The sequence below is a fragment of the Chanos chanos genome, chromosome 6 (assembly GCF_902362185.1).
Source record: "Chanos chanos chromosome 6, fChaCha1.1, whole genome shotgun sequence".
Lineage (NCBI taxonomy): Eukaryota > Metazoa > Chordata > Actinopteri > Gonorynchiformes > Chanidae > Chanos > Chanos chanos.
Genome location: NC_044500.1, coordinates 38550756 through 38575929, shown reverse-complemented (window position 1 = coordinate 38575929; position 25174 = coordinate 38550756). Strand labels below are relative to the sequence as shown.

At 41.6% G+C, this 25174-nt stretch overlaps 1 protein-coding gene across 3 annotated transcripts in view; it reads left to right on the top strand.

Moving 5' to 3' along the window:
* The window catches only part of cpne5b (copine Vb), a 75409-nt gene that overhangs the window by 36181 nt on the left and 14054 nt on the right, over window positions 1–25174 (top strand). For all 3 annotated transcript variants that reach the window (XM_030776747.1, XM_030776746.1, XM_030776745.1), the window contains 7 exons: window positions 5362–5425; window positions 15489–15592; window positions 16547–16651; window positions 19885–19926; window positions 20122–20197; window positions 22486–22539; window positions 23664–23725. In XM_030776747.1, coding sequence (XP_030632607.1) covers window positions 5362–5425; window positions 15489–15592; window positions 16547–16651; window positions 19885–19926; window positions 20122–20197; window positions 22486–22539; window positions 23664–23725 — 507 coding nt within the window. The remainder of the gene's footprint in view (window positions 1–5361; window positions 5426–15488; window positions 15593–16546; window positions 16652–19884; window positions 19927–20121; window positions 20198–22485; window positions 22540–23663; window positions 23726–25174) is intronic.

The window sequence follows — 25174 nt, the reverse complement described above, 5'->3', positions numbered from 1 at the left end:
AGGAAGTGAAACCGTCAGTCAATCAAAAATACAAAAAAAAGAACAAGTATTCTTCCTCGGAGGAACTTTGTTTTCTAACTTTCCAAAGTCTCATTCGGAGGCGAGGTAGGTGGGAAAAAAAAATTTGGTGCGAGTCAAAAATGTGCATCATTTCCCGTGTAGTTTTTATGACTTGAAAGTAAATTCCGGCACCAGAATAATTCCACATCAGCTCATTAATCCCTTGGTTTGTGCGACGGCAGAGCTGCTTTGAGACCTGTCTCCCTCATAAATGACTGTGCTGAGGATGCTCCTCAGACTCTGCTAATTGGTAGAATAAGTTTGTTTCTCCTTGTTCTTGTGAAGATAAGCTCTTCATGGTTTATATTAAAAAGTGCTGTATGGATTTATCTGTCATTCTAAAGCATGGGCCACAGACTCATTTCTCATTAACTAATTGCTTGCGCTGAGCCCCTTGTGCTGTTTGTGTTTTCATACTTGGAAAATGTAGTGTCCTGCACAGTAATAGTTATGCTATTAAGGCTACGGTTCACGCTAGATCACTGGGAAGTGAGTGGGATAACTGTTTTATTTGTTCACAAAAAAATTAAGAAAACAAATTTTTAGTGGAGATTTTAAGGTCAGTATGTTTCATTTTAGGCCAAGTGTGTATTCTGTCTGTCTGTTTGTTTGTCTGTCTCTCCCTCTCTCCCTTGCTAATGTGTTGTGAAAGTGAGACAGGTTTCTTACAGCTCAGTTGAAACTGAGAATAGCCACCAATGGAAAGGGCGAAAGCCATTTCATCGCTAATGCCAAGATGTGTCATTTCATGTTCTGAGTAATCCAATCATGTTAGCGTGAGTGTGCATCAATGGAAATCAGTGAGCAAAAACCTGTGAAATTAGGTGTTCACAAATAGGGTTACGCTTGGGTAACAGTAACAGCATGTGATAATAACTCCTTCTACCTGAAATTCTGATAGCTTCTCTGTTGCCTCTACATCAGAATATCCAGTGCACTAACAGACCATACCCTACAAATTGTTTTGAACCAAAGCTGGAATCATATATTGAGTCTCCCAAACCTGCTTCTGACACTGTCTGTTGTTCATAAAATCTACAGTTTCCTTTTGCTTAGACAATACCATCCTACCTTTGAAACTGACTGACTTGGCAGTGTTTGCTGCAAACGTCATACTGTATTAAATAAAATAAAGCTCATTCACTCCTTTTGCTTACGTTTGTAACTCATAAGTTGTTTATATTCCCATAAACTTATCTCAAAGCTCTTCTTTTAGTATGGCACTGCCTCAAATCTTTTAGACAGGCATTAGAACATGGCCCTCAGGGCTTTACTCACGCTGTTCACAGAATCATCCAATATAGAACCACAATGGCCATTTCTGGGCTTCTGCTGTTTCTTTGTTAGGATTTTCAGGTGGGTGCACTGTCCACTCCTGTGAGTTTGAAAAGGTTGTAATCATTTTGTGCCTGAGCCCTGCAGTAAGTTGCAAGCCTGTCGCGCATTTCAACCACCAGCAGGGTGAGTGTCTTATCAAAAAGACAGGACCTCATTTTCAACCCAAAGACCATGTGACACCCCAGAAGACTCAATTTCTCCTCAGGGTCCCCTGAGTCATATGCTCTCCATGAAGTGAAAAAGCCAGAAGAGAAATTAAATGAATACAATTAAATTAACCCTGTTAAGACTCGTTCATGTCTTCATTTATTATATTTTCAACTTTATCCATACACATGGCCAACAGTAAACTGAGCAGAAGGAGTTTCATTAAAACCTTAGATTTTTTTTAAGCTGCTTGGGTAACTTCTTTGCTCTACAACTCGATTATTAAATATCTTCGTTTAGACCCAGATGTCAGCTGGAAACTTTCAGATTTCAAACTTCTTTTGCACCCTGAGAGCGCTTTCTTCAGAGAAAGCACACAGAATAAAGTGTTACTGTGGCAACAAAGCCTGTCAGCATTCCTACCCTCCTTTTCTTGCATTTAATGTTCTTACTTAGGAGGAAACTTGTTGAAAGATGTGTCTATTGCTGTCCTACATTCTCTGCATAGGTGATATTCTTTCAATGTTTTAAATATCTATTCCTGATTCACATGTAAAAACTACAGCTGGAATGGTGGAAGGGACCTCGACCCCCCCCCCCCCAAACGTAAACACACACACACACACACACACACACACACACACACACACATAATGACGTGAAGGTATCAACCTTTCCCCACTTCATCAAATGTGTGTATTTGTGTGTCGTCTTCATTTCTCTGTAGAGGTTTGTGATGAAGGGCTCACTCTGCTGTGAGCACAGGAGATGCAGTAGATGTGAAGATGGTCCCAGGGAGCACATGCTCTTGAGCTTTGTTGGAGCATAATAATAATAACACACATTCATTTGTTTGGCAAGTGGGCCAGTGAGTCCTAGTGTTCCAAGTAGTATAACTTAATGAATATGGGAATTGTGCTTTGGTATGGATTACATAAACTACAGACATTGTGCAGCAAATATGCCCCCCCCACCCCCCTTTACACACACACACACACACACACACACACACACATGTCAATTATACTGGAGATTTATTTTGCTATGGTTTCAATCAGCTGATTTGGCACCAACTGATCTAAAATTATCATCCTTTCTTCTCACCTTTATCTCTACTTGGTGTAACCATGGAGACAAAATGCACATGGGATTTGATGCTAGTAGAAACAAGAACTGGAACTCTCTTCATCTTGTGTTATTATATTTTGTAAAATACCAGTAGATTCAGAAACCACTAGTTTGAATGTCTGTCTGGGCACAACTGTAATTGGACTCATCCTTTAGCTCCATGTGTAATGTCTAATTAGTGTCTACAATTAGTGTTTACTATATATTTACGAGGAAGTCACACTTTCGACACTTCTATCATGTTCCAGAATAATGTTGCTTCCTTTGACTTGCTCAGTCTGGAGTAGTTCAGTTTAACAAATTCTAAATATACGCATCAGAACGATTGTGTTTGACAACAACTAAAGCCTTAGTCAGTGGCATGGTGATGATACATTACTCTCCAATACTCCGGATGAAGAGAGCATAGCAGTGCAAATAAGACGTTATAAGACATAAGGACACAGCGAGTGTTCATTCTTGCCTCAGTTCATGTCTCAGTAAATGATTTTGCATTTTGAAGAGTGAGGATACACCTATTAAAGACTAATTAAACTTCAATCTGAACAGTCACACTACTGATCATGCTGTTATTTCAATTACAATCACTGACTGTTTACCTTGCTCGCACTGCAAAATACATTTTGTCAATGACACAGTAGCTCTTGCGACAGATGTGTGATTAATCCTCAGAATGCCTGGAGACAATGGTTTTTAATGAAAATATCAACTATGAGACAGTGTACATTAAACAATAGTTGGTTCCAACTACAGAGGGTAGAGTTATGCAAATTGTGATATATAATGATTTTATAAAGACCAATGGGTGGCAGCAACTGGCAACACTGCAAAGGCTGAGGGCACTGTAAACATTTTAGATGTGTATTTGTCTGTCTTGTGATGAATTCAGTGAAAGTTGTTTTTAGCCATGTTCCACAGTCACATTTCAGAATTAGTCAAGCAAATTGGTAACATCCATAAATCAATTCTATTTTCAAAAACAACATTGAAATAAACAGTTCACAGATGCACTGACGTTTTTTTCTGGAGGTAAACCAGGATTTGATATGATCTTTTTTTTTCAGAGATAAATTTATCAGTGTTCCAGACCTCTGTTCCAGACCTTTGTCAAATAAGCAGTGTCTTTTTCTAGTCATTTATTGAGTGGTCCAAACCTGTAACCAGAGGGAACTCCTTTAGGACATCTCTCCTTTCAGCTGGCTGCATGATTATCTACCAGTAGCATTTTCCGCCCCAATGGATTCCCTAGAATAACTTTATAGGCAGCTCATCCTGCTTGCAACACCATTCCGGGGGAGAGAGTTCTGGGCACTGCAAACATCCCTTTAGCTATCTACTGTGAGGCCCTAGTGTAATAATGTAGTAATAAAACTCAGATCTTTTGCTCAGATACCACAAGAGATGTAGTTTGATAAATGAACTCATTTGCAAACTTCAACTCAAGTGACCATAAGCACTTGTGAGACTTACCAAACTTTGTTTCTTGAAACTTATGTTTCAAAAGTATGTCACTAACAAAAATTAAATTGTCACATTGCACAAGCATGGACATTTAGGTACCAAAAATTGTAAAACAAATCGAAATAACAGCTTAATTGTTTGAATAAATGAAACTTAAATAAAGAGACAATAAGTGAAAACTCATGGCCTTGTCTGACACCTTTTTATTTGTAACTCTGCCGTCATGTCTGCTCTGTCTCCTATATTACACTGTAGAGTATTCTTAGAGCTGAATGGTCTCCAGGCTATTGATACAGGGATGATTCTCCAGGCAGAGTGGTTCTAGCTGAATTTTTAGCATGCCTACCGGAGCTATGACTCTATGACCCTTTCGGAATTATAGAAACTCCTTGAGACATTGGTTGAGAGAAGCAAATCTTAAGAGTTTTTTCAGAGTTTTTTTTGAGGAACAATCCAAATTCAGTTGTTGGACAGGCTGTTGAAATATCTCTAAAGACTACCGTTGTCTCTCAAAATTACTGCAGGGGTTCCTGGAGAGGAATTTAGTTGTATAAAAGCAAAGAAAAAAATCCATGGTTAATAAGGTGGTCATGTAGAGACACGCGGAATGCACTTGATTTGAATGTTCATTTTAGAGGGCAGGTTGCCGACGGGTTTTGTTGTAAATGAGCAGAGTGTCTGAAGTGGGTTTTTTTTTTTTTTCCTGCTTTCAGCTTCAGGTGTTTGACTACCTCCAATTCCAAGTGCCTCTTCTTATTTACATTCAGATCACTGAAGAAATTAGATTACAGAGCTGTAAAATGCCCCATCATGAAAGTCATAGCACGCTTTATAGTCAGTCTTTAAATGTCACGAGAGCAAAAGAGGGGCGGTGAAAAGACAGCTCCTCGTGAGGTGGGAAAACCATTATAAACCAGAATACGAAAAGACAGATGAGGCCGTTGATGTTTTAAACAAATTGTCCTGTCTCTGGGAAACTGACAGGTGCCAGTGACATGTTGAATATATTGTCATGCTGAACATATGGTGACTCCACATTCTTAAAATCTCAATCCACGATGAAAGAACATTTCTATCTCAAAAATCTCCTCCTTTAACACACTCTGTTATTTTTGGATCGTAGATTAATCGAAAGCATGAATCAATTTTTTTTTTGGATCTGCAATATGTGAGTTATCTTGTGACGGCCATTAAATGGTTGAACTTGACCCTCTTTAAATGTTTCAGGGGGATTCCAGGGAAGAAGTGTGGCATGATCATTTTGACTGCAGAAGAACTGGGAAACTGCAGGGTAAGTCCAAAGGATATTGTTTATTTTTCATATTCGTTTGAAGGGAAGCTGCTGTAACATCTAGTCTGAGGCATTACCGTTCTCTATCTTTATTCATTTCTAAGGCAATGCGTACCATACATGTGGAGTCTACCAGAATGTCCAGTTTGATTTACTCAGTGCGATCCTTTGAGTGCTGTCATGTCTCACATAATTATGAAATAATGTTTTGGAGACATCGCTGAGAAAATGCACTGATTGTTACTTTCTACAGTTTGACTGTGATTATTTATTGACCTTCACTTAATCTAACACGTTTTTATCTGTTATGTATTGTAGTCAAAACTAAAATGTACCATCCTGCATGCAGAAAACATTTCTGATGCAAAACAACAGTTAGAAAAACAAATATTTCTTGCCAGCAAATAATCTTTTTGAATGAACTATATCTGGCCGTATGGTTTGTCACATTAAAATGACGGGAGCATGTAGGGACACGAGACTGGTTCAGTGTAGTGCAAGTATGTCATGCTTCATTTGGTTCCTGGTTGGGGATTGGATAATACATTTGAGTACATTTTCACTGGAGTAATAGCCCTCTGTGTCTCCTTGATAATCCTGCTATCACAATTTCAGATAAGTTCAGAGGTTTTGTTTTACATAAAGTGTATGCAGAGTCAATATGCAATTAGTTTTAACGGTGAGCATAACCCAGCTGAATAGATGAACAGCTAATTGACAGTTACAGCTGAATTGTTACATATGAGTGAATGCATTCATTAAGAGCCAGACTCTGACCTTGACGTAAACCATGCCAGCTTTGAAACCTGAAACTGTTTATGGGCTCTTTCTTAATCTTGGCACGTAGACCCTTAATTGAACTGGTTGCCTTATTGAACCAACCTAACCATTCTTCACAGTTTTAATGCTTTAGTGATTCTCAGAGCAACCCTTTAGCCCCTGGCAGAAATAAGAGGTCTTCCACCCGTGGTCAGTAGAGGCTTGTTTGAACCTAAAGTGGGGCAGCTCCTATCTGATTTTTCATCATACACTTGCTATTTAAACGCAGCTGAGAGAGGCTGAAAAAAATGTCTTCCAGGGCAGTGTTCATTTTGGCAGCTATGTTAAATTTAGGCTTTTGAGTGAAATACATATCAGACTTTGTCACATTTTAGTAAATTCATTATTAGTGAGTTAGTGTGAATCTAATTTTAATCCTAAAACTATGAAAGTTTTAGACTAGTTTAGGTCCTATTTTATAAGAAATTACAGTGACATCTGCCGATCCTACAGATATAGTTAAGTCAGATTTTGATACATTTTAGTCACGTTATCATTGGTAAGTTTGTGTGAATTTAATTTTAGCCCTAAAGACTATGGCAGCTTTAGTCTAATTTAAATCAGTTTTTGGACTGGATTTGCCAATTCCAGAGATATGCTTATACTTAAAGATAAGCACATACAAGCCTACTGTAGTCTTAAATATCCCTTACCAAAGTCAGGGACTCTCAGCTTTAACTAATATTTGCTGTAACTAACTCACTTAAATCAAGAAATAAATAGATGATGACAGACTGTTTCACATTCACATTGCTGGCACCTGCACAGAACTTTTATGGTGTTGTTAAATGTAAATGCCCTTGTAGTTGCAGGTTAGAGCTTTAAAGTTGACTTGACTACCTTGCTCTATTGCTGTAGCGTCCTCTTAGAAGTGGTGTGACTTCAGATGCCTCTCCAGATTTGGTGTGTTTTTCTTTCCAAGTTTTTGGGTTGCATCTTTTCTTCTCAGTTTGAGCTATGAAATAAATGATGATGTCATATGCCAACGCAATGCTGACAAAATAACGTTAGGTAGTTTACATTAGGATAGTCAGCCGAAGTTTTGACCGCAGTACTATGCTAGCTATAAAAACAATGCCAAATAGCTTATGCTACACTATTTGACACTGACTGACCGAGTGACCACTAGCAGTAGATGACGGTCTCATTTTATGATAGAAGTACAATTATGTTATCTTATTATCATCGCCATTAATTGAATTAATCATCATCATCATCATCATCATCATCATCACGGCATGGCACACACACTACCTCCCTGCTCCCGCCCTGCGAGTCCCTGTTAATCATGAGGCGACTCCATGCTTACCGCTTCAACTACACTCTCCTCCTGCTCATGTTCACTCTGTCCCTCGGCCCTGTCTCAGTCACTCTGTCCCTCAGCCCTGTCACACTCACTCTGTCCCTCAGCCCTGTCACGCTCACCCTGTCCCTCAGCCCTGTCACGCTCACCCTGTCCCTCAGCCCTGTCACGCTCACTCTGTCCCTCAGCCCTGTCACGCTCACCCTGTCCCTCAGCCCTGTCATGCTCACCCTGTCCCTCAGCCCTGTCACGCTCACCCTGTCCCTCAGCCCTGTCACGCTCACTCTGTCCCTCAGCCCTGTCACGCTCACTCTGTCCCTCAGCCCTGTCACGCTCACTCTGTCCCTCAGCCCTGTCACGCTCACCCTGTCCCTCAGCCCTGTCACGCTCACTCTGTCCCTCAGCCCTGTCACGCTCACCCTGTCCCTCAGCCCTGTCAGGCTCACTCTGTCCCTCAGCCCTGTCACACTCACCCTGTCCCTCAGCCCTGTCACACTCACCCTGTCCCTCAGCCCTGTCACGCTCACCCTGTCCCTCAGCCCTGTCACACTCACTCTGTCCCTCAGCCCTGTCACACTCGCCCTGTCACACTCACCCTGTCCCTCAGCCCTGTCACGCTCACTCTGTCCCTCAGCCCTGTCACGCTCACTCTGTCCCTCAGCCCTGTCACACTCACCCTGTCCCTCAGCCCTATCACGCTCACTCTGTCCCTCAGCCCTGTCACGCTCACCCTGTCCCTCAGCCCTGTCACACTCACCCTGTCCCTCAGCCCTGTCACACTCACCCTGTCCCTCAGCCCTATCACGCTCACTCTGTCCCTCAGCCCTGTCACACTCGCCCTGTCACACTCACCCTGTCCCTCAGCCCTATCACGCTCACTCTGTCCCTCAGCCCTGTCACACTCGCCCTGTCACACTCACCCTGTCCCTCAGCCCTATCACGCTCACTCTGTCCCTCAGCCCTGTCACACTCACTCTGTCCCTCAGCCCCGTCACACTCACTCTGTCCCTCAGCCCTGTCACGCTCACTCTGTCCCTCAGCCCTGTCACACTCACCCTGTCCCTCAGCCCTGTCACACTCGCCCTGTCACACTCACCCTGTCCCTCAGCCCTATCACACTCACCCTGTCCCTCAGCCCTGTCACGCTCACTCTGTCCCTCAGCCCTGTCACACTCGCCCTGTCCCTCAGCCCTGTCACACTCACTCTGTCCCTCAGCCCTGTCACGCTCACTCTGTCCCTCAGCCCTGTCTCGCTCACCCTGTCCCTCAGCCCTGTCACACTCACTCTGTCCCTCAGCCCTGTCACACTCACTCTGTCCCTCAGCCCTGTCACGCTCACCCTGTCCCTCAGCCCTGTCACACTCGCCCTGTCACACTCACCCTGTCCCTCAGCCCTATCACACTCACCCTGTCCCTCAGCCCTGTCACGCTCACTCTGTCCCTCAGCCCTGTCACACTCGCCCTGTCACACTCACCCTGTCCCTCAGCCCTATCACACTCACCCTGTCCCTCAGCCCTGTCACACTCACTCTGTCCCTCAGCCCTGTCACACTCACCCTGTCCCTCAGCCCTATCACACTCGCCCTGTCACACTCACCCTGTCCCTCAGCCCTGTCACACTCACCCTGTCCCTCAGCCCTGTCACACTCGCCCTGTCTCACTCACCCTGTCCCTCAGCCCTATCACGCTCACTCTGTCCCTCAGCCCTGTCACGCTCACCCTGTCCCTCCTCGGCCTCCCTGTCATACGCCCGCTCCTCTGCCTGACAGTGGCCATGGCCAGCAACCCCTTCACGTTCCACCTGTTGCTCTACAATGTCAGGTAGTGTAGATGTTGAAGCTACTGCAGCCCCTGCAGAAAACATGACTGTTATCTTTGCACATTTTGCGGCATCCGCCTCTAGATTTTTAATTTTTTTTTTGGCCCACAACTTCTCCGCACCCCATTGCGCTTTTTTTCTTTTTATCCATTTGACGCCCTCACCCAATCACAGATTTTTGGCCCTGAGCCATGGCATCTGTACACAAGAAACAGATAAGACAGAAGGGGTGGGGTGGGGCCTAGTAAAAGATGTGATTGGACCAGCACAGTGTCAGTATTGAAAATGAACCGATGGGCTGCTGTCCCTGCTTTGTGGGTTGGTGGTTGGCCAAAAAAAAAAAAAATTTTTTTTGATTAAAAATTATAAAGTGAATTGTATCAGCCGCAAGGTGCGTCCAAGGTGCGTCGGCCCACCGGGAAAATGCCTGGTATGTCAGATTACCAGTCCACCTCTGCTATCACTGTGAGAGGTCAATTCAGGTACTGTCTAAAGCAAATCACAACCATTCTGATGGATGCTAAGAGTAAAGTGTTAATGAAGTGAATGAGGGAGTTGTTGTGAAGGGTTTGCTATGTGGCCACAGCAGCACACTGGGCTTAGTGTTCTGCTCACTGGCTCAAGCATTCAATGCAGACCATTTCATCAAGAACCCTCATTACAATTTCAAACAGATTTCTATTGCTTCCCCAGTCTCTGGATCAATGGCAGAACTCATTTAAGTCAGTACTTTGACTAACATTTTACACACTAAATTTTTCGTCTGAACTCAAATGGAGCGTGTGACTTGGTAGTAGTATATGATTTTTCTTGTTGTGTATCACACATCCTCTTTCAATCCTTCCTTCTTGCCCTAGAAGCAATATTGATCCACACCATGGCCATTATTCACTATGATAAATGTATCTTTTCCCCCCTCTTTCTGCATTATGGAGAACGGTGTGGATGGTTGTGTTGATGGAGGACACACTTTATCTCCAGTACCTATACTACATACATACATCGATTCAGGGGCATCTAACTGTACACAGGAAGTGCTTTTGGTTCAGTATGGTGATTGATCAAAGGCCCAAATAGCCCATAAAGAGGGCTCATGATAGACATTGTCAAATGATCTTTTGTATAATTATTAAAGATCTGAGGTACTTACAACCATATACAGGTAATTGTGTCTGTTTTATTTGTTATTTCTGCTGTGCGTCTCCTGTGAATGCAGTTTATGCATATGATTATATGAATGTTGCTTGTACCAGGATTATGTAGGGTGACTCAGAGCTCAGGGCCTTTGCTGGCAGGGTAGATCAAAGCTGCTACTTAGAAGAAATTCGGTCTTTGGCTTGTGTGAGACGATAACAGGGAGTACTTATGAAAATGCCTTCTGTTCTTGTCAGGAGCCATTAGGGCAGAGTGAATTGGCACCTCCCTTGTGTTCTGCCCTAATGAAGTTTACCTACAGGGGACAGGGATATGGAGAACTGAACTGTGAGAACCTGTATTCGTCTCAGCTGAGCAGCATAAAAGTTTTCAAGCTTAGTGTCATCTCTTATTGCCCATTCCATTGAGATGGCCCCGCACCCAGCTTGGATATTTCACTACATGTTTTATGAAGTTTTCGATATTGGTCACAGACTTTGTGTGGGTGGGACTATGTGACATGTCTATGATTAGGTTTGTTAGTTCACAGCTGCATTTTCAATGCACAGTTATATTTTGTAACCATAAACATTTTATTTTCTCTTTTTGCTACTGAGGGCTGGCTCCCTGGTGTCTCCTTGCAGAGATAATATGGTTGGGTAGAGTATGGTTGAGGGTCTGGTAGAGACGAATATACAGTTCACACAGAGGCCCTTGCCTCCCTCTGCAAGAGCATATTTTATGGAGTTATCTAGACATCTGCATGGCGGCAGTTGATGGAGGATGTGAAAAGGTCCACTGTTGTACTGATAGTATTGATTTTCTTATCTCTGCTGGAGGCATATCTGGATCCTTTTCAACTACTTAACACTCAGTTTGTCTCCACTGAGTATTCACTGAGTGTAAGGGCCTTAGGCTGTCTTATTGTAAAGGATGAATAGGGCATTTGATTTGCACTGTGTAATTGGAACCAGCATTCTGTGAGTTTGCTTAAGCTGGAACACTTCGTGTTTGATATAAATGATGCTGATTTTCTCATTAAAAAATCAGTGGAGTGGTGGCAAGTGTTGGTTACAAAACAAAAAAAATATATTTTGTTTAGCTGAGGCTGTTAATCTGAGCAATCTGCTCTCTGCCCCACACCAGCATAACCCACGATCCAGCAGATCACATTCAGAGCAGCTAATGTCTGACAGAATAAAATGACATTTACCATGATCTGGAAATGTTTCAGCAAAGCATATACGATGACATTTTTCTGCTTGAGGCAGAGCAAGAATGTCAGCCCACCACTGGCACTGCTGCTTTCACAAACAAAAAGAATTTATGGTGCTTAGGAGCACTTCAGGTTCCAAATGGTGTTATTTTGTGGTTGCCTTGGTCTGCAACCTTGTATTCCCAACAAGTTTAATGTGGCTTCAGCAGGGTGCATGTCGGCTGTGACGGCTAGCGGGTCACACTGAGCTAAAACCCTAAGGCAGCTCTTAAACTGTTATGGCCGTGCTTTGCTGGCAGATGCCTGAAGGTTGTTTTATGGAAAAGCATTAGGGAGCTGTTAGCTGTTGTTTTTTTTTTTTTTTTTTATAGGATGGTGATTCTGAGGGCTGGTTACCCCTTGTGTGCTCTGCCAAAGCCCACAGCAGCCTGTCAGTAACGGATGCTATCTTTATGACTGCTAAGAGGGGGGGTTTTAGGTGTCAGGACACAGAGAAGTAGCTATAGTAGGAAGTGCCTGTGCAGTGAAGGGGTTTTTTTTTTTTTTTGTACGGACACTGGGTTGGATGTCTGTCTCTTAGGTCAGGGTTGGCGCGTGTAATTACTCAAGGAGTACAGTCTGTTTATTTGTGATAATGAGACACAAACCACATACACTTAAGCATTAAAAGCCATTAGCATGTCATTAGACGTCTCAGGGCCTCTGGCCTAACACCAACACATTGTGTTTACTGCGTGGCAGCTCAGTGTGCTGGCACCAGAGTTGTTAAGATAGCAAAGCTATTTTGCTCATCCTTGTAGATTAGCCATGCCCATGCTTGCCAGTGCCAAATGCCAGTGTGCTGAAAGCTCACAATCTGAAATAGATGCTATCCACTTCAGGCTTAGTGTGTGATTTGCTTTATCCTTTATTGGAAAACTGTCATTTGACTTACATAAGAGGGATACTCATGCCTTTTGCACTTCCCATCTTCTGGCTAGTGCACAATGGAAATGTACAATGTAGAACGTTGGACCCTCAGTTAAAAAAACAAAAAACAAAACAAAAAAAAAACCCAAAAAAACAAGCAAACTAATAACCAAACAAACAAAAAAAAAAAAATAGAAGATATACTAATGTGCTATTGACAATGTCCATTACTCACATTTTGGTTACTTATAGTCTGCCTGTTACATCATGTGAGGGTTGCTAATTGAACCTCAATTCGATTAAATATATAAACAATATAAATATATTTAGGGCCCAAAAGGAAGGCTTAGGGACAATATTTTCCTCTTGAACGGAATCCAAAATAAGTGTGCTCCCTTGTCTAAGTAGTTAGTCATTTGGAACAACAGCAAATTGAACATTTAAAACTCACACAGATAAACTAAGGGAGAGTTAAACATTGATATTTTTCCCCAAAAGTAAAATTTATTTCATATATGATAGTAAGAAGAAGTGGACCTCCCTTTCAAATCTGATCAAACCTGATTTCTCCTTATGTATTCGTCAAATAGTACTTTTAAACCTCCAGGTATAGTTTACCACAATGTCAGTAGCAGTGATCAATACAGCCGTCTCTGTGATCTGATTCAAAGGATGGGCTTGCTGTATCGGATCATTTGGTGGAAACAAAACTGACTTTTTGATTTATAAAGCTGTCCTTCAGAAACTACTGATACATCCAATTGTCTCTTAACTTGAAGACAAATCAGTTACTTCTAGAATAGTCAGTTCTGAAAATTCTGTGCACTGACTCTGACCTCAGGAAAACTGTTCTCAGTATTTGAGCCCACACTTCATTTCCCCTTTCAGCCATTTTAAGGGATGTGGTTAATGACCTCTAGGCAGAAGAGTACACACTTTTCTTAAGCTAATGATCTGGATTTTTTTTTTCCCTGGTGTTTGTATCTCTCTGTCTTCCTCCGGGCCATTTGATTGTTCATCTTCTTCTCTAGTTTGTGTTTTCACATATTGTTTGTGTAAACAGAACTCCCCTGTAAAAACGGAGCTGTGTGCCTCAGTGGGATGGCCATGTACAAATAAAGCTAAATAAATATACTGCTGCTTGGACTCACTAATGAATATGTGCCACAACTACAGAGACTAAAACTTTCAAACCTCCTACGTCGTCGGCAGAAGAGATGTAATTGTGTAATTAGAAAATAAATTAGCAACCATAATTAGCGTATATTACTTAGGTATGCAAGGGACGCTCTCAAAATGTTCCAAAAGAAAAGAAGAAGGAAGAGAACAACTACTCACCAGCATAACCTGCCGTTACATACATGATATAGTCAGTGTTAAATCAATTGCGGCGCAAAGTGATACCATGCCAAAAAATAATTCTTGACGATAAAGTGTTTCGCCCAGCCTCTTTTCCGTGCAGAAAGTGCAAGATGCATTGTAGAGACAGCACATCTTTACCAGGGGATATGGAAATTGATTGCCAGGGAGCCAGTGGAGCAAAGCTCAAGAGGATGACAGAATACAGAATGAGACACATTTGAAATTGCATAATGTCAATCTCTTACACAGCACAGAGTTCAGAAGAGCTGTAATAATGAAAAAATGGCTGTCTGTCCCAGAAAGTAGGGATAAAACTGCAGAAAGGCAGGACAGTATGGTAGGAGTGTCTGAACGCCCATGTTTAATTAGAATAATTAATGGCCTCTGAGGAGATCTGAACTGTTAGTTAGTGAATATATAAATAACTAAAACTTTTGAACATGGGAACTGAGGAGAAGGCAGGCAGCAAAGTGTGGGAAAATGAGATCTATCTTTCTGCCAAAATCAATTTTACTAGCAATCAATTTGCTTTTTGACGCATTTCAACTGAAATTAGCTTGATGGCTATCGCCATGCTTGTTTCGCTTTTCTTCAATTTGTAATGGTGGTCACAACCTCTATCAAAGCCTGTGTCTACGGATAGCGTGGATGTCCTTGTGGAGTTTCTCTTACCAAAAGGTTATATTGCCATCTCTCTCTCTCTCACACACACACATTCCATGAGAAATATGCAGTGTTTTTTGGCATTGGCTGTGACTGCCAACACCTTCTCACACCCTGGGCTAGCACCTTTAACTGCCGTGGCTCACCTGTGTGCAGTGAAAGTGGCAGTGAACCAGCTAGGTGTGATGCCAGGGGACCACCTAAGGCAAAGATACTTATTTTCAGGGCAAACACAGCATTGTTCACCCAGCCAGAAAAATCCTGTAGAAAGGAATAAACCCAAGTTATCCACTGTGTTGATATACTGATATTAGTTCATGATTAACTTTTTTTCTTTTTTTTTTTCATGCGTCAGTTGATATTTACTTGTTTGTAGGATTTGTGCGTGCGCACACACATACAGGAAATTAGCGTTGCACCTTAAATTGAACATGTTAACCTGCGGTTTGCAGGTAAGCACCTGTAATGTTCTAGGGGTTGTATATGGTTATGTTCTTACAGTGACTACATGTTCTGAGTCTAGAGAGCTATTGTCCTCATCTACCTTAGCCCTCCCAGCACTTCTCCACATAGACTTTAAATCCAAAATTCTGTTTGTAGACTCGTGTACACCCTGTGTGTCTGTGTGTATGTATCTGGAAGATCAACGCATTCTGCTATAATGAGCAGACGGGCCTCCCTGTTGAATGAGATGAAAGAGCCCTATCTTTTCTTTTCTTTTTTTTTCTCTGTAGTGTTGTCATTAAAATTCAGAATACACATGGCTTTTATTTGGTAACTAAGAGAGATAAAACCAAACAAAAACTCTCAGTGCTGAGGATTCTGTTTGTTTTTGCAGGACAGTGCAACCATGCAGTTTTGTGCCAATAAACTGGACAAGAAGGACTTCTTTGGCAAATCAGACCCTTTCATGGTTTTTTACAGAAGCAACGAGGATGGAACGTAAGTCTGATATATTGTTCTGAGCAAGCATAACACCACCGTGCATTCCCATTGATTTTTAGCAGCATATAAATAAATGAAGTAGGTCTGAGATACAAAGCTCTATTTTTAAGCTGTTTTCTATCACAAGGGAACAGGAACTTCACTTTGAACACTGGGTTTTCAGGCAAAACAAAAACAGCGCTACCAAACACATTGTCATATGCTCAAACTATGAGAATGACAAAGCACATATGCTAGCAAAATGGGTCATTAATAGAACGAAAAAAGCTCTGTATGCACAAGTAAGAAAACAAAATTCTGTCAAAGCCTGTCGTTACACAGAGTGCACTCTACAGTACCATTAGAAAATGCAGTTGGCCTTCTTCACTTAGGTGACTGTGGTCTAGAGAGCTTTGGTGTGGTTTTAGTCTTTTAAAATCACTGGGCAGAGTGCTCTCCGGATCAGCTAAGAGTCTTTAAATAGGAACAGACTTAGTGGGCTGCTCCACTGAAGAATGGTTGTGGTATTTTAATGGTGTTCCCGGGGCACTGGTCCAAGAACCAATTAAGGAGCATAGAATTAAAATATTCTCTCTCTTTCTGAAATGGAACTTTGCTCTCTTTGTACTCCTGTGTGGCAAAAGAATTTTAACATGAAATGTCAAAACTAGATATTTGGGTACTTCTGTCATACAAATATCCAATAGAAATCCCATAAATAGTCTGAAAATGGAGGATTAATGCAGATAACTCTTTTTAAAGGACCCGCTGTCAGATATAGAAAGTATACATTCACTGTTTATTTCCTGGGGGAAATAAATAATTAATGAAATGTTATATCTGTAGTGATGTGCACAGAGCCCATGTGGCTTGTCAAACCACTTGGATGAACATGCAGATGGCTTTTGAGTGAAAGCCCATCAAGATGATGGTTTCTTATTCATGTCATATCTTTATACTGCTCATGTCTAGGTTCACCATCTGTCATAAGACAGAGGTGGTGAAGAACACGCTGAATCCAGTTTGGCAATCTTTCACGATTCCTGTGAGGGCACTCTGCAATGGGGACTATGACAGGTAGGACTTTCATTAAACCTTATGGATCTGTCATTGACTGTCATGTAAACCATAAAACCACTATAAACACTCTGCTATCTTTATAAATGCTCATGACTGTTACACTTGATGTGTAGTCCGATACGATGCCATTGTTACTCTCATGCTGTAGTGTTATTCATCTTTTAAGTGGGTACAGCTCATGGAATGACAACTGTCAGACGTAATGTTTTAATGCAGCGTTTTACTCTACCCTCAGCTTCTGGCTCTATAAAACAGAAATACGAGGGTATGAAATAAATATGAGAATGTGTGAGAGCTATGAGAGAGGCATGGCGAGGAGAAGGATTGTTTAGAGATCGGTTGAAAAAGATTGAGAAGAACAACGAACCACAGGTCAGTGGGAGGGCACAAATGGAAAGCTCCAGCAGGGTTCCTGTCTGAGGCCTCAGCTTAAAGAAATACACCAAGCTGCACAATGTGGCACCCCAGAGGCGACTGGAAGGGTGTGTACTTTGGCCACCTAATCACACTTCCGACGGAGAGAGGGTCAGCGCCTTGTCACAGCCAATCAGCTGAAGCAACGAGAGCCGCGTGTCAAAAAAAGGGGTCATGGAAGACTGCCTCGGATGCGCACCCCTGTGACTTTTCGGGGTTAATCTCTTCTGACAGGCGTAGAGTAGCAATACGGCGCTGAAAAGCTGAGAATGCCATGCGATAACAGACAGGATACCACGCGTCGCAGGTTATAGTGCACAGATGTGAGAGACGCTGGTCTCGAGCCTGCAATTTGCCCCTCTTTGTGTTCTAGCACGCTCGCCATTAAAGTCCTCCCTCCGCCGTAAATAATGAAAACATGCCTGTAGTGAACGTAGCCCCAGAGAATCAAGGATAGCTGGCCGGCTCATTTATTAGCACATTGACGCGTCCAGCCTCTCTCCACCTCGTGGCAGCGCTCCGGAAGCCTGTCGAAAATGAGTGTTCAGCTCTTTGACAGGACGAGACATCACAGCTATAGTAAGAGCAGGTCTTGTGAAGGCAGTTAATGTTCTGCTTTTCTGCTGGAGGCAGACCAGAGGTGAAATCACGCTTTGATACACAAAGCTGCTCCAGGCTTGCAGCCACTTTGACTTTGGGCTAAATGGCAGAGTGTGAATGAATCTGCCTTTGAGAGAGTGCCTGAGAGAATATTGTCAATCCACAGCCCACGCCATTTACTCACACGGTAAGCAATTACAGCCCCATTTCTCATCAGAATAGCTCAGAGAGTGTGTTACGGCTTTCTATTTCTGGCCTGAGCAAGGGCGATTAAAAACATCCGCCACAACCACCCTGCTTTTGTCCACACAGCGGAGATTAATCTACGTACAATCATTCTAAACATGAATGAAGTAAGTCTCAGACTATACAAGTTTACTTGTTATTCCAGACCAACGATTGTTTGAGAACTTCTACTATATTTTGAGAGTTACGACTGATGACTTGCGTGACTTGTTAAATTGATTTAGGAGGAAAAGGTACATCACAGCTTAGAAATACACATGTCTACAAGTTTTGGGTTTAGGCAGGCAGGAACTCTCCCAAGTACTTGAAGTAATTGCTATTTTAGGATTTCGTTCCGATCACGTACTCAATATCATGCACATATTCACATCTGCATGTTGCCTGCAGCAGTCAGAAATTCCTACCAACGTCAGGGTTCGGGGTCAGCACAAGGGAATTAAAACCTCTCTGAAATTTTTACTTCAGACTCTCTCAGCCCCCCTGTTCCTGCCTCTCTCTCTCTCTCTCTCTCTCTATGTGCTGTTTAGGTTTAGCTCTCAGTCTATTTTTGCTCCTCTGTTGTGAGTGTTGACTGGCAGCTGCTGCAGGGCATGTCTTGGCTGCAGCTCTCTCTTGCTGTCAGAGAACATGGCACTTGGGTGACTGAGACTTTTAAAGGTGCTGAGTCAAAACCTTGAAGATAACGAATGTCAAAGGACGCTGCTACCAACACACACAGGGTGGGAGCATATTTTCAATATCTTTCTTCCTCCACTACAGGAGATTTTTTTTTTCTTTCCTTATGTGCTTTAAGGTGTTGGTGGGGCGGGTAGAAACTTTGGCTGTTAGTAGTATATAAGTGTTGTGAAAAGTTTTGTCAGTTAGGCAGTCTACCACCCTTTGTGAGTCACTTGTTTGTTCATTCAGCACTATGTTTTGAAAGCTCTATGACTATGACATTTTGGGATTTTGTTTAGACAACTCTCACGTCACATCCTTTCGTTTGTAGACCTTTTGTTCTAAAAAAAAATGTTACCTCATTAACTGAGATTCCACGAGCTTACTGGGAATGTCCTTTTAAACACAAATGCTATTTGAACAGTGTGTCCATATTGTCTGAGTGCTTGTCTGATCTCTGTAGAAACACTCATGAAACATTTTGACCGAGCACACAGTCGTTTATACGAATGAGCTGTTGGCTTTTGCACAAATATTTCATGGTGATTTTGCCAATCAAAAATTAATTACTCCATGTATTCTTTAACTTTTTCATTTGTGAAGGGTTTTCTTTCATAAACAGCCCTAATGAACTGTGTTTGGCTGCGCTGATTGACTCTGAGCATAAATCCGAGAGGAAACAGAATGGAAATGGGCTTTTGTGCCATCCTGCTCTATTTTGCTTTAGTCTGTGAATTGCATGTGTAGAGTATTCCAGTAAGACTAATGAGCTTGCTGAAGACGAATATGTTTTTTTTCTTTTTCATTAATCCTGGCCCGAGCGTTATTTTTTTTCTGATCTTGTCGGCGTAAGCAGCGCTGCAAAACACCTGCCGCAGGACATGTTCTCCCAACCGCCCCATTGTTTGTGTGGTTGTGACTGATGACTCAATTCAGTCTTAAGCAGCGAGAAGCCAATTATTGTATGGAGCTAAAGAAATTTCCCTGTGCCTTCCTCTGAAGTCTACAAATGACTGTTAAAGTAAACCAGATAATAAAAACATGAAATACACAATAAATACCCATTTATACTGCCAGTTCATTTTTCATAGTTTGGTATGTGCCAGTGAGAAAGCAGTTTCATTTTTGCCTCCACGTTCTAATATATTCCGGACTTTGTGTCAGAATAATTGAGATCTGTTACGGCTTCGCAGCCCATCACAACGCTGCATTTAGTGGGACAACCGACTTTGACTATGACGGTGTGGTACCGCTTGTCATGTGCATTGGCATTTCCAGAGAGCTAAAATTTGCTCAAATTTGGTCTTTTTCAGGACAATTAAGGTGGAGGTCTATGACTGGGACCGTGATGGGAGGTGAGTCAGTGTCACATCATTACTTTCATCTCACACGCCGATGTAAAACATGTCCTTGTAAATTCGTTCAGCCAGATACATGGATGTTTCAGCAGGGACGTAGCCTACTTATGATGTTGTAGACGTTTACATTTAAACAACAGTAAGAGCAGCATAAAAGTCAGTCAAGCCTGAGCTGATGTTCTTCTGTTGCAGTCATGACTTCATCGGTGAATTCACCACCAGCTATCGAGAGTTGGCTAGAGGTCAGAGCCAGTTTAATGTTTATGAGGTGAGTATCTCTGAAAACTCTGCACATATCCCCATGATCCCAGCGCTAATATCAGTGTGTTACAGCACTGAGTGCTGCATTTATTTGGCAGGTAAACTCATTAAGACTCTGACAGGCCCCCTGATCTCCTAGTCCCTACGCCCCCAGGCTGATCAGTAAAGGCTTTAAAAGGAGACGAAAGCCCTGGGGGACATGTGAAATTATTCCATGCATTAATAATTCCTGTGTTTTTCTCGAAATGTTTTTTCTTTTCTATCCCTTTGTCGTTTCATTGCTTTTTGTTTCAAGTTGGGCTGGAAAATGGGTTTCTCTCTGAATGTCTATGACAATTGTAATCACCTGGTTAGGGATAGCAGGCAGCACCATTAGGAGGCGTGTGAAAAGGGATTAGTGGAAGAGCATTCTTGGAGTTGTGAGTTATAACAATGATTTCCCCTGGTCCCCCTGAGGTGGGTGTATGATATTACTATGTCTCCACTTCTTCATCCAAGATGGCTCACAGTTGCACATTAGAAGGCATCTCATATCATATTAGCCATTGATTTGGACACATTAGGACTGGTAGTTTGGCTCTACGCTATCAGTTTTGGAGAGACATTAATAGTATCTGCAGGTCTTGAAGGCTAAAGAAGACTGAGGTGCCCTATGACAATCACAACAGGAAATCTTTCAGGCAAAGCAAAGAAGTGCGATTATTTCCCTTCTTATTTCACACGTTTGTTCTTCTTTTTGAAGCACTCCCTCAAACTTTGTTTATCTTTCCAATGTTCAGCATCTTTGAGTCGGTAAAAAAGAATAAACTCTTTGAAATTTGACAGAGCTAGTCTCAGATAAAATACCAGTCATGAGGCAGGAGATCCTCTGCTCACACAGTGTGACCATGCCTTTAGACCTTTCCTCTGGTTCGCTGCCTATGTTGCTGCCACCAGCATGAAGTCTGTTCAATTCCTTGTTTTTTACTTTTTCCAGGGACAAAGAAAATGTTGCTCATATGTTTAGTAGATCTGGACGACTCCATTTGTAAGCGTAATGTGAATGCATTGTCGAGCATTTTTTTTTTCTAAGTGAACAAGTAGCAGTCTTTAATGGGTTTGTATTCACTAAGGAGTTAGGTACAAAAATGGCTACATTATCAGTATACAGATATGATGGTAGCCAAAGCCTGTTTCCTAGACTGTTTTTCCTCCATCTGTCACGTTCAATTTTGCCCATGTGGTTTGTCCTTTTTTTTTTTTTTTCGTCTGTTTGTTTTTTCTTTTTTTGTTGTTGCTCACATGCAGTACAATGGCGTGAAAAAGACGATGTCAATGATCTATACTTCTTCGGAGTGCCATATTGTGCTAGGATTTCAAAATTGGATTTAAACCTCAATTTTTTTTTACATAGTCACGCTAAAACAATGCCGTCAATGATGAAAGAAAGGTGGCTGGCAAGTCCACTGGGAGAACAGTTAAATTGGGAATCTGGAAAGATGAATTAAATGAGTGCCTCTCTTTTTGTCATCATCATATCATTATGTTCTGCTACATAAAAACTTCAAAAGTTCATTTACATATATTTAGTTTTAAGTACTCTATGTACACTTTGATTTTCACGGGAAATGCCCATCTTCATTCGTTATGCTATTGTGATAATTGCAGATAATCAAAAACAAACTTACTTTTCTCTTCAATTTCTCTGAGCTTGTGAGCCCTCCCAGTTTTGCCTGGACTTGTGTTATCATCAGCACTTTTCTTTGTGCGTATAATGACAGTACATTTTACCACATCCATCTTCCACACTGAGTTTTGTCTGTAATGTGGATAGCCCCTGAGATTTCTCCATCAGCTTTTCTTACAATCAGAATACGTTTGGAGTCAAATGCAGGCAGCTGGGAGCTTTGTGCCTTCTCTCTAAAATCGTTTCATTGAGTTTGCGTTCTTTAAGGGTGAAATTGATATAAAGAGTAGGGACAGAGGGAAAAGGGGCAAAAACAGGAATAGACAGAGAGAGAACTGGAGAATGGAATTGTGAGACTTACTCACTGTAATATCTTTACATTTTGCTGACGTGTAGACGGTTTGACTGTGATGAAACTTACCACAGCCCAGTTTAACCTTGTTTATCATTTCTGGCACAGCTCTTGGAGATGGATAAGAATTTTCAGTACATTTTTTTTTTTTTAAACATCATTATTTGAACAAAGAAATATTTGTTGTGTATTTACAGATCTTCAAATCTCACTTGCTCTCAATTTCATTGGCTTCTTTGATCTAGTTTTTGAATTCATTTGCTTTTATGTTTCCTAGGTGGTGAATCCCAAAAAGAAAATGAAGAAAAAGAAATATGTAAATTCTGGCACGGTAAGTCTGCAACCATGAAATCAGTTTTCCTTACCAGAACCCCCCCCCCCCCTTCTCACCATCTTTAATTACAATTGTCCTATCGGCTCATTTATGTGAGCAGTGATACAAAACAAGGACATGTGGCTTCCGCTGGTGTGAGCACAAGCTTTCCGCATTAATTGGTATCTCCTTTCACACCCCAGCTAATTAAAGTGGTATAAAAAGAAAGTGTGCTTTTTTTTTTCTGCAGCTGTATGCAGACAATGTGTCCTTATGATGCGTTCTTATAAAAATTGTTTTTAAAAGTCATTGTGCGTTGTTCAATGCCATCAACAGATGGTTGGAAGAGTTAAAGCGTAAAGATAACTGGGGAAGCGGAAAAAAAAAGAATGTTCATGTGTGAGGAAGGCTCAGGCACGTAGGTGTACAAATAAAAAAAAGAATGGAATATGCCCAGGTTTGAAGCTGTGTAGTGCTGCACAGTTAATGTAATATTGGCATGTTGCAATGACTGATGGGTTTGTCAAGGGAGCCTCTTTATCACAGGATTAATTACACAGGCAGAATATACACTTTCTCTTTGGTTTCCCAAATGTATTGAGGCTGCCATCAGTCTTGAGTCTAAACAACATTATGAGAAGAGTAATATTAAATTAATGATTTGATTGTAAAAATTAGATTACATAACGCTGTAATTTTCACACATTCTGTGGGACCTATTTACTTATCCACAGTGATGGCATTTGTTCCTCCTGTGAGCTGCTCACAAGTTTGAAAATAATGGGGTTTTTTTTATTAGAGATTATATCAGTGTTACAACTTACCCGTGTTCCTGTTTTCTCAACTCTCCCCTACTTTGGCTGTATTATTAAGCTACTGCAAGCTTATGTTCAAAAATAGCATTTCCTCTGTGTGAAAATGTTGTTGAAACCATATGTGGTAGACTATAGGAATAAATTACTTTTTAAGTATTCTCCATGTCACTGTCAGCAAAGTAAATTGTAACAAGTGACTTTACACATAGCCTGATCTGACATCTGTTGCTGTCTTGAAGCAATTGTAATATATTTGATTAATTTTTAAGATAATTTACCAAAGTTTGCATCGCTTATTCTGGAACCTTTTGTTCTATTTTTATTCAGGTGACGCTGCTGTCATTTTCAGTGGAATCTGAATCAACTTTTCTTGACTACATCAAAGGAGGGTAAGTAGAACAAGAGAGAAACAAAAAGAGAGAAAGAGGTTTGTAAATGTGGATAACAAAAAAACTATCCCTACTAGCTGTGTATCAAGTGCATTGCAGTAACACAGCGCAATGCAATGTAATACAGATTGTACACATTGCCTTGGTTACATTTAATTCTTGCCTTTTTTCCTGAGATGCCCTAACAGTGTCTTGGTAATGCCAGTATCACCTCCTCTCAGATAAAGGATAATGCCACAAATAACAAGGGCATGTTGTGATTGGCTAGTCTTTTAAATGGTCTGACATTCAACAGAAGGCACGGGGCGGAACCCAGTGCCATCAGTCCGCATTAGTCTTCTCTCTGCTGCCATAACCAAGGTTACGTGATTGAACGTCGGGAGTTTCATCCTTAAGTTAGATTTATTTTGACAAGAGTTTGGAGGGAAGAACTCACCCAGGACTTGTGTGTGACAGATATCATCAAAATCTCTACAACTACAAAACAAAGACCCACTGCACCTCTGTGTAGTTAAAGATCACTGTTCCTATGTACGTGATTTAGAGCAAGCTACTTTTTCAGTCTAGTCTGGCTCCTGCTTGAGCACGTATGACAGAAAGGTGTCTTTGAAAAACAAAGCATACTTCTCTGAATAGAAATGTAAATGTTTAGTTACAATGGAAATATATATCTATCAAGTCATCTGTGTCAGTAATAACACGTGCTCATTCATTTACGTTAAATGGAGCATCACATTCTAGAGAAAAGAAACAGAAAAGGCAAAAAGTAAATAGGATAAGCAACATTACTTTTCTTATTTCGCATAATGTTACGAGAAAATAAAGGTCTAGACACGATCCAGTGTTTCTGTACATAAGTTTTGCTGTGAATCCTTTCCAGAAAATGATGATCAGTGGTGAGGTGTGAGCCAAAGGCTCCAGGACAGACTCATTTGACTTTGTTGTAGCTCTCAGATCTGTCAAATGGTCCATGAAATCCTCTGTCTGCTATTTCTCCAGAGGACACAACCAAGGGCTGCTGACATCATTTAGGGACGTTTGCTGTATCTTTCACTTCGATCCCAAAAAGTTTTCTCAGATTAGAGTAGTACTCCTAGAAGGGGTCATCTCTTTGTTCCACCCCAAATAGTTGGGCACTTTGAATTTGATATGGTAATGATCCAAAACAATATTTGTTGCACAGTAATTCTTAAACTGCAGTACCTCTATGAGAATAATGACTTTTCGCTTGCACATTCAAGTTGTCGTGTAGTTTTCGAGAGAGAATATAAAGTTGAATTGGGAATCGTAGTGGCGAACCGTGGGGGTTGAGTGTGATGCGGAGTGACAGAGGGATGAACCGGTGTCAGTGAAGTACAGAGAGGGCACAGATGAGTGGGCAGGTGCTGGCACTGGTGGGCAGCTCACTGAGGTAGCATGTCTAGGGAGTTGCCGAAGGGCTGTGTGAAC